At 22.7% G+C, this 12,955-nt stretch overlaps 3 protein-coding genes and 1 non-coding gene across 8 annotated transcripts; 3 read left to right on the top strand and 1 right to left on the bottom strand.

The window, feature by feature from the left end:
• The first annotated feature begins 198 nt into the window (after positions 1 to 198).
• Positions 199 to 2,744, top strand: LOC108002937 (NEDD4 family-interacting protein 1-like). The gene is made up of 6 exons (XM_017064944.3): positions 199 to 511; positions 933 to 1,079; positions 1,143 to 1,283; positions 1,370 to 1,493; positions 1,605 to 1,790; positions 1,858 to 2,744. The coding sequence occupies exons 1-6, from the start codon at positions 485 to 487 to the stop codon at positions 1,959 to 1,961; spliced, it is 729 nt and encodes a 242-aa protein (XP_016920433.1). The 5' UTR covers positions 199 to 484; the 3' UTR covers positions 1,962 to 2,744.
• A 190-nt stretch (positions 2,745 to 2,934) lies between these two features.
• On the top strand, positions 2,935 to 3,006 carry Trnaq-cug (transfer RNA glutamine (anticodon CUG)). The gene has a single exon. It is a non-coding gene; the product is annotated as a tRNA-Gln (tRNA).
• Positions 3,007 to 4,268: 1,262 nt separating this feature from the next.
• Positions 4,269 to 6,574, top strand: LOC108002872 (peptidyl-prolyl cis-trans isomerase D). 2 transcript variants are annotated; one of them, XM_017064828.3, is made up of 6 exons: positions 4,269 to 4,461; positions 4,565 to 4,702; positions 4,781 to 5,079; positions 5,184 to 5,318; positions 5,399 to 5,650; positions 5,748 to 6,574. In XM_017064828.3, the coding sequence occupies exons 1-6, from the start codon at positions 4,377 to 4,379 to the stop codon at positions 5,964 to 5,966; spliced, it is 1,128 nt and encodes a 375-aa protein (XP_016920317.1). In that variant the 5' UTR covers positions 4,269 to 4,376; the 3' UTR covers positions 5,967 to 6,574. The 2 variants fall into 2 exon arrangements, with proteins under 2 accessions (XP_016920317.1, XP_016920318.1); XM_017064829.3 differs by having other exon boundaries at positions 4,301 to 4,461; positions 4,792 to 5,079.
• LOC108002871 (uncharacterized) lies at positions 6,575 to 12,950 on the bottom strand. Of its 4 annotated transcripts, XM_017064823.3 has the most exons (13): positions 12,609 to 12,833; positions 12,190 to 12,341; positions 11,871 to 12,029; positions 11,686 to 11,787; positions 11,365 to 11,561; positions 11,058 to 11,141; positions 10,655 to 10,950; positions 10,398 to 10,490; positions 9,709 to 9,900; positions 9,015 to 9,617; positions 8,806 to 8,938; positions 8,521 to 8,734; positions 6,575 to 8,435 (listed from the first exon to the last, which is right to left on the bottom strand). In XM_017064823.3, exons 1-13 carry the CDS (start codon positions 12,619 to 12,621, stop codon positions 7,860 to 7,862), a joined length of 2,814 nt encoding a protein of 937 aa, XP_016920312.1. In that variant the 5' UTR covers positions 12,622 to 12,833; the 3' UTR covers positions 6,575 to 7,859. The 4 variants fall into 4 exon arrangements, with proteins under 4 accessions (XP_016920312.1, XP_016920313.1, XP_016920314.1 ...); XM_017064824.3 differs by lacking the exon at positions 10,398 to 10,490 and having other exon boundaries at positions 12,609 to 12,950; XM_017064825.3 differs by lacking the exon at positions 11,686 to 11,787 and having other exon boundaries at positions 12,609 to 12,834.
• Positions 12,951 to 12,955: the final 5 nt, after the last annotated feature.

Raw genomic sequence — 12,955 nt, 5'->3', positions numbered from 1 at the left:
CCAAATTTATTACATTTTATAAGAATAATAATATCACAATAGTATTAATTTCTAATAGCTCATTTCCGGTGATATAAAAAATTCTGATTTGTTAGATTCCCGTCCTACAATCTAATTTTCAATATCGTTTCATGAATAGCCAATCAGAATTGATTTCACAATTATAACATTTTTATATACAATTTTTATGTACAATATGAAATAAATATATAAATTATATTTAAAAATAATAATATAAATTTTATTATAAGAAAAGAAATATTTTCTAATAAATAAAAAAAATTAATTGTTCGATAAAGATAATGATAGACGTGAAAATGTAAGAAAATCTATGTTCACGGCGATACAGCTTTGCCAGCTGTCAGCCATCGATTGTAAGAACTTTTGCTGGCTAAGAAAGAAGCGTTACCTACAAAAACAGTATTTTTATTTCTTCTAAATAATCAAAATAATTCACTCGCGATTCATATAAATTTCACCAGAAATGGATAGTAATATTCATTATAATATGGTATGTTTTATAAATGATGAACATAATATATTTTTCATGTGCAATATTTTAAATACGCTAATGAACAATTTACAATTTGTCTCAAATTGCCAATATGTTTTTTATTTAATAAATATATTTTATATTTATTAAAATAATATTTCTATATATTATAATATCACTTGTGTATGAATACTGGTATGCAAATGTTGATAAAAACATTGTCTTGTGCAATTGTCGTTTGTTTTTTGAAAGTAATTTCATATAAAAAATTAAATCCAATAAAAACTACCTTTTCTTTGTTATATTATTTAAATTTTCTTAATATTGAAGATTAAAAAAAAAAATATTTTTAGTGATATTAAAAAACATATGATCTATTTAAGTTTGTGTAAGTCTTATTATGAAATATTAAAGATGAGTGATTATAATTTAATTTTAGCCTTTACAAACAAATAGTAATTCAAATGGAGAATCATCATCTCAAAATGAAATACCTACATTAACTGTAACTTTACCAATCATGCAAAATGATATAATTAATTCAGGAAATATTGCTGCAGCACAAACTTCAATTGAAAATCGAATGGTATGATATATAAATTTGTTATTATATGTTTAAAAATTATTATTAAGGAAATTATAAGTATAGGCTGAAGGAGAAGAAATTCCACCTCCAAAGGCAGATTTTTCTGCTCCACCACCGTATGAAGTAGCCACAAAATTACCTAGTTATGAAGAAGTACAACGAGAAAAAACATTACAAGGGGAACCTTACCCTCAAATGCACATGGTAAATAATTTTAAAATTATATTATTACTAATAATAATATTATTAAAAATTAAATGTACATTATATCATTAATTAATATTTTATAGCCTGAAAATATTAGAACATCACCAAGGCCTTTAACAATTCTGGCTATAGATACTGAAGCTGCAGAAGGAGATCCAGAAAGTGGTTTACTTGGCACTGATTTTATGTTCTTTACAGCATTTTTGGGTAAATTTTAGATATAAATATTAATAAAATTATTATAATATTTAATTAATTTGCTATATCTTATACTAAAAAATAAAAAAATATATATTTTACATAAATTCTTTATTACAGTTGCATTTTTGTTTAATTGGATTGGATTTTTACTTTTGATGTGTTTCTGTCATACAATTGCATCTCGATATGGAGCACTATCTGGTTTTGGTCTATCTTTAACAAAATGGACACTAATTGTTAAACATTCCACTGATCTTGCATCACGTGAAAATTCATGGCTATGGTGGTTGATAATGGGATTTGGTTAGTATTTCATTATTGATATTATTTCTATATATTTGTATTAATATAAAATTCATTTCATTTTTAGGAGTTTTGATTTGTGCACGAGCTATTGTTCAATATTTGAACATTAAACGTGGTTGGAGATTATTGCCTGGAAGTGCTCAGGAACGTTTACTATTTTTTTATTAAGCCATTAAATTTGCACCTTTATGTAACTTGGCTTTAGAACAAACATTTCTATTTGGGGTTGTATTTGTACAATATATAATCTACACCCTTTAAAAACATTACTTTATATTGGCTATATATTATTCTATTACTAGAAAAAAATTAAAATTATTAAAACTATTTGCCAAATTTGCTTATACACTTACATATGAGATAAATAAGGCAAGATAAAAACAGAAATAAGATAATTTTTGCACACTATTTTATGTACTAGTGTCACATATATAAAATAAAATGTAAATTTTTATTGCTCAAATAGTATGGACAATGCTTTAATGTGAGATATTATTAATTTATACATTATTCATTTAAATATTGCTTTGAAACATTTAGAATGTATAAATTTATTACTTATAAAATTAAAATCATGAGTAAAAAATTTATTTTGGAAAGGGGAAAACATATAATCATTGTCCTTAGACAGGTATTAAAATATAAAAGTTCTAATAGTGATATTGTGTAATACCTGTTAGTACTAGATAAGCTTTTAGAATTTTGAATATGATCTATATATGATATCAATTGCTTGTTTGTATATTATAATTTATAGAGAGAATTCTTATTGAATTTGAAAATATAAGTTACTCACATAAATTATACAGATGTATGGGTATATATATGTGTATGATATGTACACATACATAAATGTATAAAAGAATTGCTGCAAATTACATATATGCATTATATGTTATACTGTCAAAAACTTCATTGTTATATACTTATTACAACAATATAAAAAGCTAATGTGTCTTATATTTTTTTATCCACAATTATGTAAATATATTTTTTCATATTGATTTTAACTCAGATTTAAATTATTATAAATTATATTTTAATTATAAAATATATAAAATAATAGATATTTGTATATATGTATTTTTTTAAATATAATTTTTAATTTTATATAATATATGAATGAAACGTATGCATAAAAGGTCCCATGGTGTAATGGTTAGCACTCTGGACTCTGAATCCAGCGATCCGAGTTCAAATCTCGGTGGGACCTTTCTTGAATGTTATTTTGCTATCATAATAAATTCAAATAGGCTTTTTGTTATGAATCATTATAATAATTATTGCTGTAAATTTTATTATCTAAAATAAAAAAAACTAATATTAAAATTAAGAGAATAAAATAATATTATAAGTATTAAGATTGGGCTTATCAATAATATAGGACAGTCCTAAACTAAATATAATATAGATATAAAATTCAATATATTTTTATATAATATTCGATGCATTATTGTTTTTTATACTACAATGTAAAATACAATGTAAAATAATATGATGAAACATCATTGATGGTTGAACGTAACATTAAAATATATAAATTCTTATTAATGTTTAAAAAAAAAATTAATGCTTAAAAAAAAAATATTAATATTTTGACAAAGTATTATATTAATTTTTTAAACTCTAAAAGATTAGGTTTTTTACAAATTTTATAATTATATAATTATTAATTTTGTTATTTTGTTGTATGATAATATTGATCTATGAATTATAAACAAGAAACAAGAATATATAAATTATTTAATAGAACTTTATTTCATCTTCTGAAATACCGATCGTGTAAATACTGATCTATCTTCTCAGATAGAGCTGATAATCAATTTTCATTCTATCCTCATTCTTTTTCTATTTTAGCAATCTTTATTTATATGCGTTTTATTTGTAATACTCTAGAGATGGCGCTGCTTTCTATATTTTTATTCTATTTCTATCTTTTTCTCAATAATGTCTTGTTGTCTTTATTTATATAGGTATAGATATAGAATTTATAGAAGTATAGAATATCAATTTTCATAATTTCTCTTTTAAAATTATAATTTTAATAGTAATTTTAATGTAAAATTATTATTCTAATAATTTATTTCATATTAGTTTATATAAATATAATCATTTATAAAATACAATATTTCATATATGCTTACAAAATATTCTATAATAGAATATTTGTTCCATTTTTTTTTATTGAAATTTAATTTTAATTTCAACCAGTATTGTAATTTTATTCAGAATGTATTCTAAGTTCAATTTTAAAAATGATATTAAAATAAGTGAGTTTTTTTTTCTCTCATGTTGGGAAAAAAATATATATTGAATGAATTAAAATTAGAATATAATTATTATTCTAATTATTAGAATATATTAGATTTATTTTGTATCATGTTTGTATTTGAATTCATTGTTTTAAATTATATAGAATAATAAAATTATTAATTTTTTTAAAATCAGAATTTCAATTCCCGTAACAAAAAGTTTCATAAGATGTTAAATCTATGATATAACATGTTTATGGCAATAGGCTTAATAAGCAAACAAGATTTGAAAAATCTAATTCATATATGGATAAATATTATTAGTTAAAATATGGAAATTTCATTAATGAATGAAAACAATAATTATAAAAAAAATCCAATTGTATTTTTAGATATAGCAATTGAATCTGAAAAAGGTAGGGTTATAATCATAAAAATAAAGTCAATTTTTAATATATATTAATATTCTTTTTTTATATTTCATTTAATTTGAATTTAAAAATAATTTATATAATACAGTTGGAAGAGTTGTGATAGAACTTTTTAAAGATGTTGTACCTCGAACAGCAGAAAATTTTCGTGCATTATGTACTGGAGAAAAAGGTATTGGAATTAATGGTAAAAAGTTACATTATAAAGGATCAACATTTCATAAAGGTATAATAAAAATTATATTTTCTAAAAATGATATATAAAGATTAATATTTAATGAAGAAGTTTTGTATGGTGGTTCAGTATTATCACAGGTTATGATCCAAGGTGGAGATATAATAAATTTTAATGGGACAAGCGGAGAAAGTATATATGGGATAAAATTTGAAGATGAACATTTTGGACTCACTCATTCATCAGGAGGATTACTAAGCATGGTAAATGAAGGTTATCCAAATAGCAATAGTTCTCAGTTTATAATTACTATTTCAGCCACTTCACATTTGGATAATACCAATGTAGTATTTGGTAAAGTTTTAAAAGGAATGGGTGTTGTATTAGAAGTATCTCAAATTAGAACAGTTAATGATATACCAGTTGAGGTAAATAAGTATTTTATTTTATTTTATTGGGTATTATTTATTTTATTATTTAATTTTTTATATTTGAATTTAATTATTATTAATTCCATGAATATTTTTTATAGAAAATATATATAATTGATTGTGGTGAATTAAAAGGAGATCAAAATTGGGGTATGGAAGAAAATGATGGTACAGATGATGTGTTTACTCCTTGGCCAGAAGATTGGAATTATTCTAAACATATTAAACAACTTGATGTAAGAGTCTTTATTATATATATTTCTGGAAAAAAATTATTTTTGTAATTATGTATGTATATATTTATGGATATTTATAGTACAAATATATGATGGAAGTTATTAAGAAGATAAAAGATTCAGGAAATTATTATTTCTTACGAAAAAATTATGTAGATGCAGGCAGAAAATATAAAAAAGCATTACGATATTACAAGTGGATGATAAAGACAATAGATATATCTAATTCTAATGAATTAATGATGAATATTAAAGTGACTCTATTACTTAATCTTGCTGCTGTTAAATTGAAAGAAAAGGATTATCGTGAAGCTTTAAAGCTTTGTTCAAAGGTAAAATATAATTGAATATAAGTTATAAATATTTTGAAATATCTAATAATCTAATTTAATGATAGTAATAATAATCTAATAAAAATGTTATATTTAGGTTTTACAATTAGAGAAGAACAATAGTAAAGCTTTATTTCGAAGAAGTCAGGCACATATGGGACTAAATGAATATGATTTAGGTTTAGCAGATTTAAAGCAAGCATTATTAGAATCTCCTAATAATAAAGATATTTTATTAGAGATTGATAAAGTTAAAAGAGTTATGAATTCATACCTTGTAATTGAAAAAGCTTCTTGTCAAAGAATGTTTAAATGAAAATATTTTTTATTTAGTATTTTATAAAATAAAATTGTGTAAATATATTTTTTATCTATATTTTAAATTAAAAATAAAAGTAAAATCATTTTTATATATTAATGTTTTTTAAAAAAACATTGTAAAATAATTATATTTTAGCTAAAATTATTAAAAAAATTTTGTATATAAAAAAATATCTTAAATAAATATCGATATTCATTTTTATTTTTTTTTGATAAATATCATTTATTTTCATTTAAGCATTTTTATTATTCAATAACAATCTTCATGTACAATGTACAAGAAGAAGCAAAAGCATTATAATTGTTGAAAATATATTGCTGTGAATATTGTTCTGTTAAAAATATATTTTGTATATATTTTGTTAAAAGTTATTAAGTATAAAAGGAACATGTGAAGCATGCTTACATATTAAATATCCATTTTGTATAGTAAACTTTGTTGTTATAAAAATTTAATTATATTTGAATAATTATTTTTTATCATAATTTAAAAGAATGCATTCCAATATAAAATTTTAGGATATTATAATGGAGGGAACAGATTAAATAGATCATGTACAGAAATCAATTATATAAAAGAGTAAATATTATTACAAACATCTATTCATGTGTATGTCTTATTTATTTAACATTTATATTAAGTTCTTAACAATTCTGAGCATCGAATGTCTTATGTGACGTAATAAGTCACGTAAAATAAATTTTAAGACAATTTTAGTAAGAGCTCACATATAGTTTCTTTCATTGTAATAATATTCTTACAATATGATTTATTTTATGGAAATGTTTTTAATAATAAAACTTAATTAATATACATATAAACAAATTTTTGTAGTGTTCTTCGTCATAAACAAAAACTCATTTTTTAACAATTAATTTGTTTTCGTTGAAAGATTTTATTTGTTTTAATAACACTGTATATCTATGTAACAAGTTATAGTTAATATCTACAGCAACTATATGTAGTTTTTGTAGTGACTAGATTAAAAATGTTTTCATTATTACCTACATTTTAGAGTAACATTGATTTTTTCTAGAATTCATACTAAATAAATAAATAAATAAATAAAAAAATAAATACATACAAAACAATAATTATCCAGGTAATATTATCCAAGAAATTTCTTAGCAAAACTTAAAAATATTAAGGAATGCATCATATATCAAAATTCTTATTTGTGTGCTTATAAATATTTCAATCTGAGAATTGACGAATTCTGACATTGGAATTCATGACATTAAATACATAATTTTTCCTGTACAGTAATATTTTTATGATATTTTAAAGAAGAGGTAAAGCTTTTTGTAAGACATATAACATTCTTAATACATTTTGTACATCGATGAATTTTTCAAAAGCCAGATATGTGGACGGAAAAATTTCAAAATTGCTTTAATGACCACGATGTACATAATAAATTAACTTAATGAAATGATTGTTTAAAACTATGTCTTTGGTACTTTTTCTTTTTAAATGTATTCTATGATAATCTTTTGAACTTTGATGAGTTTGATTTTAAAATATTATAGATACAATATAATTAAAAGCATTAAATTTTGTAATTTGAATATAATTAAGACTAGTTTTTGAACTTATGTACAATGAGTATTTTTAGTTAAAAATGTATTAATGTCATTCATTCATACGTTAGATTATTCATTGAAATTTATGTTTGTTTCTTATTACTTTTGTTCAAGGCTTTTAATTTTACATCTTCGTTTTTTTGTTATTATTTTCTATATGTTTCTCAGATTAATTCATTCATTCATACATTAAATTATTTATTAGAATTTATATTTATTTCTTATTATTTTTGTTCAAGGCTTTTAAGTTTGCACCTTTATTCTTTTTCTTATACTATTTTTTATATGTTTCTTTAAATTAAAGTTATTCCTTCTCAATTTCTTCTGAACTATTTTCTTTTTTTAAGTTCATACAATTTTCTGTTGTAATTTCTGTTTCAATTAAATTGTGCAATTCTTTACATAATGTTTCCTCACAAACTTCACCATTTATAACGGCATTATCAATTACATCATATTCATTTTTTACATCATGTTCTACATCCTTGAAATCAGGTTCTATAATCTCTTCACAACTTTTAAACATATCAGGATGATCATTTGAATTTAATATTTCGGGATTTTCATTAGAATTTAGAATATCAGTATTAACTTCATCATCTGTCGTGTCAGTGGATTGAGATACTTTTTTTAAAACGCTATCAATCAAATTAGATGCAAAACTTTTATTTTCATTTCCTTCATGAATTGTTTGATGAATTGGCAATGTTTGTGGTCTATGTGGGCGAGCGTAAGGAAACAAATTTTCTTCGCCTGCCGGAGTATGAACAGCTGAGATTTCTGTTTGAGTAGCCACACCGTTATCAATAAGATTAGATTTTGATTGCATACTCGACATACATCGTTTAATTTCTGACATAGAATCTTGTAATTGTTGAACCTATATATATATACATATATAAAGCAGATTTTTAAAAATCATTTTTAAATCATTAATAATTTTAAAAATATAATTGATATGTTACCTGACTATGTAATAAATTACATGTTTGTGTTAAATTAGTTACAACATCTACATTTTGTGCAATATTTTCATTGTCATTATTTGTAGAATCTCGATTAGGTTGGAGACTAACAACTTTTTTCCACAATGCATTAATTGCTTGCATTTGCAATAACTGTAGCTTATGTTCACTTTCTAAAGCAGTTCTAGTGGCTTCCATATCAGTAGTTAGTTTCCTAAAAGATTAATAAATTATACAATATTTTGGGAAAGATATTAAATTGAATTAAAGAGAAAATGATCATACTGAATATACTTATTTGTTCTTATCATTTCAATAGTTTTCAGTATAGTAGTTGCTTTTTTATTAAGATTTCTTGTATGATATCCTCTCCACATTCTTTGAATACATATTGCTGCTTTTTCAGCTTCATCTTGATCTATTTTAGAAATAAAAAATTATTTTACTTTAAAAAATTTTTACATTTATTTAAAAAAAAAAGAAAAAATAATTACCTTTATTGTCTTCTTGTCTTCGTTGAATAGCTCTATGTCGAATACTATCTAATTTTGCTTGGCATACTTCACTATCTTCATCACTACTTTGAGTAGCATTATCAGCATCTCCATCTCCATTTTTTTTAATAACATTGCTTTTAATTTTATCATTTGTACTCTTTAGTCTTTGTATATTTCTGCCTAAATTTGGTGAATTTTTTGTATTTCGTTTAGCAGGCAATGTTTTGCTTTGAACATAGTTATTAATTTTCACACTATGGGGACATTTATTACTAGTATTTGTAATAATAGGTTTAGCAATATTTGGTTTTCCAGCAGTGCAATTTGTTGCTGAATTACTTTTTACAAGTGCATTTGCTTTAATAGAAGTAAGATTTGTTTTTGCCATTGGATTTACTGTATTTATTATGGGAATTGCTTTGCTATCTCCATCACAAGTAGGTTTGTTTGGCACTGTAATTTGACATGGTGATGTTAATTTACTTGGTGGAGTTTTTGCTAGAACTCGAGAAAGACCAGATGGTGGACGAAAATCTGGACTCATTAAAGATTCTGGAACTGGTACTAGTTTTGTTGCAGCTTGCAAAGGACTTGATGTTTCTGCAAATCAAGTTTTTAATTATGTATATTTATTTAATAAATATAAATACAAATAATAATATTGATAAAATTGGTAATATTTATTACATACCTTCTGTATCAAGAGTATTTGATGCTTTATTGTTTAAAGTATTGCAAAGCATATTTGGATCCAAACTTTGAGTCATTAAGGATTCTTGATCTTCAGGTAACAATGTATGGCATGAAGAAACTATAGTATCAGTATGACAACTAGATACCATTCTATCTGGTGATCTTATTCTTAATGAATTTCTTGATGAACCTAATTAAATATCATCTATTTTTATAAGTTTTTAATTATTATGTATTAGTTTATTAATTATTATGTATTTAAATATATTTATATATTTATTACTAAGGCAGAAACATGCAAATAATTAATAATTTAACTATGAATAAATAAGATAAAAATTGTGAACTATGTGAAATATATTTCCAAATCGTCAAATGCTAATATGCTAAACAAATTTTCTAATTAGCATCATTATCATAACATTGCAATTTTTCATTCTCCAAAGTCATTTGCGCTATAAGCTTAAAAACGTAATCATATAAAAATGTACTATATACTATAGGCATAGAAAAAATAAACATATGCATTAATCCAAGATAAAATTTTTTCAAAATATATTATATTTTTATTATTACTTAATTCTAAATTTATTATTTTAAATTATAAATAATATTTATCTTAGATTTTTACACATGCTTATAATGCAATGTAGTTGTATGATTAATTTTCATTTTGACTTTGGATACCTTTACAAGGTGAATGGCACACACAGTACTTTGCTTCATAAAATTTTGGCGATTGTAAGCATTTATCTTCATAGTATGTCAACATTGGCGCAACTAGAGAAAATACATTATAACTAGGATATATATATATGCATGACGACTGGAAAGTGTACATCACTACTAGTCCACGTTTTATAATTAATAAGAAAACTTTAAACAAATTTTCATTGTATTCACAATAATAATAAAGAAAATCAAGTCAATTAATCTTAACTCACTGGCACGTCTAGGAGAACCTGTCCTGTTATGACTAAGTCTACGCCTAGTGGCTGGAGAAGGACTCATTCCGACGCTACTTAAGCTGTGCACACTTCCAGTATCGCTTTGTTGATTTAATTGTTGTTGATGATGTTGTGCTTTACTTAAAATCAGCCTTAGCTTCCTGTCTGTTTCATTTTCTAAGGATTCACCAGAAAGTGGACAAACTGATGCTAAATACTGTGCAAGTAATGCATGTTCGCCAACACGGAATTGTCTACCACGTCCCTGAGAATATAGCCACTCTGCTTTTAAACTGAGTGACCATAATTTCAAATAAATTTTAATTCTTTAAACTAAATAAAATTCTGTATAATTAAGTTATATATATATAAACTAAAATATATCTAAAAAAATACCCACCTTTCAATAGGATCAACAGGATAGCCATCAATTGATTTCAAGCTCATACACCAATTGATAACAAAAGGTCGATAATCAAAACCACTATAAGCTATTTGTTAAGAAACTATAGTCTACAATTATAAATATTTTTTATACCTAGAGCTTTCTACAAGCATATTTGATAGATAAAAAATAACTCTATAAAATGACATCTAGAATAATGAAAATATTATAAATATATTTCTGCTATCTAATCTGATTTCTAAAATCTAAATTAACATTATTAACATATATTTACATATATAATTACATGTAAAAAGGATACGTACTATTACCTGTCATACTAACACATGGGTTATTAGCAATTGAAAAATTTATTAAATTTTTTAAATTAGCTAAATGTGACATTTCATTTAAATCAGTAATGTTATTATTTGCTAATGTAAATGTTTCTAAAGAAGTAGGTAAATAGCGTTCACATTGCCTTAATGTTATTATACGGTTGTTATGTAGAAATAATTCCTAAAATACCATTAATTTTATTAGAATTAAGATTAAAGATCATATATTTTATTATTATTATATGTTATATATTCAATATAATTGAAAAAAAATATAAATTTAAAATTTTAATATTTATAGTTACTTTTAAGTTTCGTAGATAAGATATGTCTGAGATATGACTGATACTATTTTCAGACAAGTCCAAATGCTCCAACTTAGTATTTGTGTGTAAATGTTCAATAGACTAATAGATTAATATAATGTTATAAAGATTTAAATAATTTATAATATTATTAAATTAATTAAATTAAAAAATTATATTTATACCTTTATGTTATTACCAGCTAAACAAAGTGTATGTAAATTTATCATATCCTTTATACCTTCTATAGTTAAAATACCATTATTTGCTAGATTAAGAGTTACAAGATTATGTAACTTTGATACTCCATACATACGTAGCAATTGATTCCTTACTATTGATAGCTGAAATAATTTAATTATAAAAATTTTAATTGATCAATTATTCAACATATAAAAAATAATAATTAATATTTAATATATGATATATTAAAAATAAATAAATATATATAATATATATATATATATAAATTTTATCTCATATATGTTGTCATAAACATATTACCTTGGTAATTCTATGGTAAGAATCAAGATTATCAAGACGCTGAAGTTCATTATCATCAATGATCAATGTGCTAATATCTGCATCAGACGGACAACGAGGAAGCTTCTTTAAACCTTGACCACTTAGATCGAGTGTATCGCATACTAAGGATTCTGTATAAGTTAAGTTAATACAGTGTTTCACTATTATTAATTTAAATAAACACATAAATATCTAAATATAAAATAACAGAAAATGTCAAAAAGCAAGTATAAGAACATAATAAAATTAAATTAAATAAAATTAAATATATATATATATATATAAATTAAATTTACAAAATTTGTAAAAAATCAAAATATTTTAGAAATATCTAAATTGTTTTTATGAAAATAATTAATATAAGAATTGTATAATATAAATATTAAATTTTTGCTAACCCGTCGAAGCCATGATGAACACAATAAATTGGTAGACGCTATGAAGATGTCGTCGTAATCACTATAGTAAATACTTAAAAAATAAGGGAATTTTATACTTTACAAAATATTCACTTTTCTTTTTATTTTTCTATAAAAATATAAGAAAGTATAAGAAAAATGAGATAATACATAATATCATACTATTATTTTTCTAATCACATTTATTTCTATTAATAATATTTCCTCACAATAGATTTAAATTGATATAATTTTTATTTAAATAAAAAAATGTTATATAATTAACATTGTAATAATATTATATTTATAATATATAAATTTTCTAACTATAATAAATAATAAATAAA

This window comes from Apis cerana, linkage group LG2 (genome assembly GCF_029169275.1).
Source record: "Apis cerana isolate GH-2021 linkage group LG2, AcerK_1.0, whole genome shotgun sequence".
Classification (NCBI taxonomy): Eukaryota; Metazoa; Arthropoda; class Insecta; order Hymenoptera; family Apidae; genus Apis; species Apis cerana.
Note: the sequence above shows the minus strand (reverse complement) of the source record. Positions and strands in the feature narration are given on the sequence as shown.

Bases quoted from the DNA above. Each gene is read 5' to 3' on its own strand.
- LOC108002937 (XM_017064944.3), top strand. From the start codon at position 485: ATGGATAGTAATATTCATTATAATATG. The intron at 512-932 runs GTATGTTTTATA...ATTTAATTTTAG, and splicing joins GTAATATTCATTATAATATG to CCTTTACAAACAAATAGTAA. The intron at 1,284-1,369 runs GTAAATAATTTT...AATATTTTATAG, and splicing joins CTTACCCTCAAATGCACATG to CCTGAAAATATTAGAACATC.
- LOC108002872 (XM_017064828.3), top strand. From the start codon at position 4,377: ATGGAAATTTCATTAATGAATGAAAACAATAATTATAAAAAAAATCCA. The intron at 4,462-4,564 runs GTAGGGTTATAA...TATATAATACAG, and splicing joins AGCAATTGAATCTGAAAAAG to TTGGAAGAGTTGTGATAGAA. The intron at 5,080-5,183 runs GTAAATAAGTAT...TATTTTTTATAG, and splicing joins TTAATGATATACCAGTTGAG to AAAATATATATAATTGATTG.
- LOC108002871 (XM_028669164.2), bottom strand. From the start codon at position 12,396: ATGTGTTTATTTAAATTAATAATAGTGAAACACTGTATTAACTTAACT. The intron at 11,788-11,870 runs GTATAAATATAA...TTAATCTATTAG, and splicing joins TAGCTGGTAATAACATAAAG to TCTATTGAACATTTACACAC. The intron at 11,142-11,364 runs GTATCCTTTTTA...AATAGCTTATAG, and splicing joins AGTATGACAGGTAATAGTAC to TGGTTTTGATTATCGACCTT.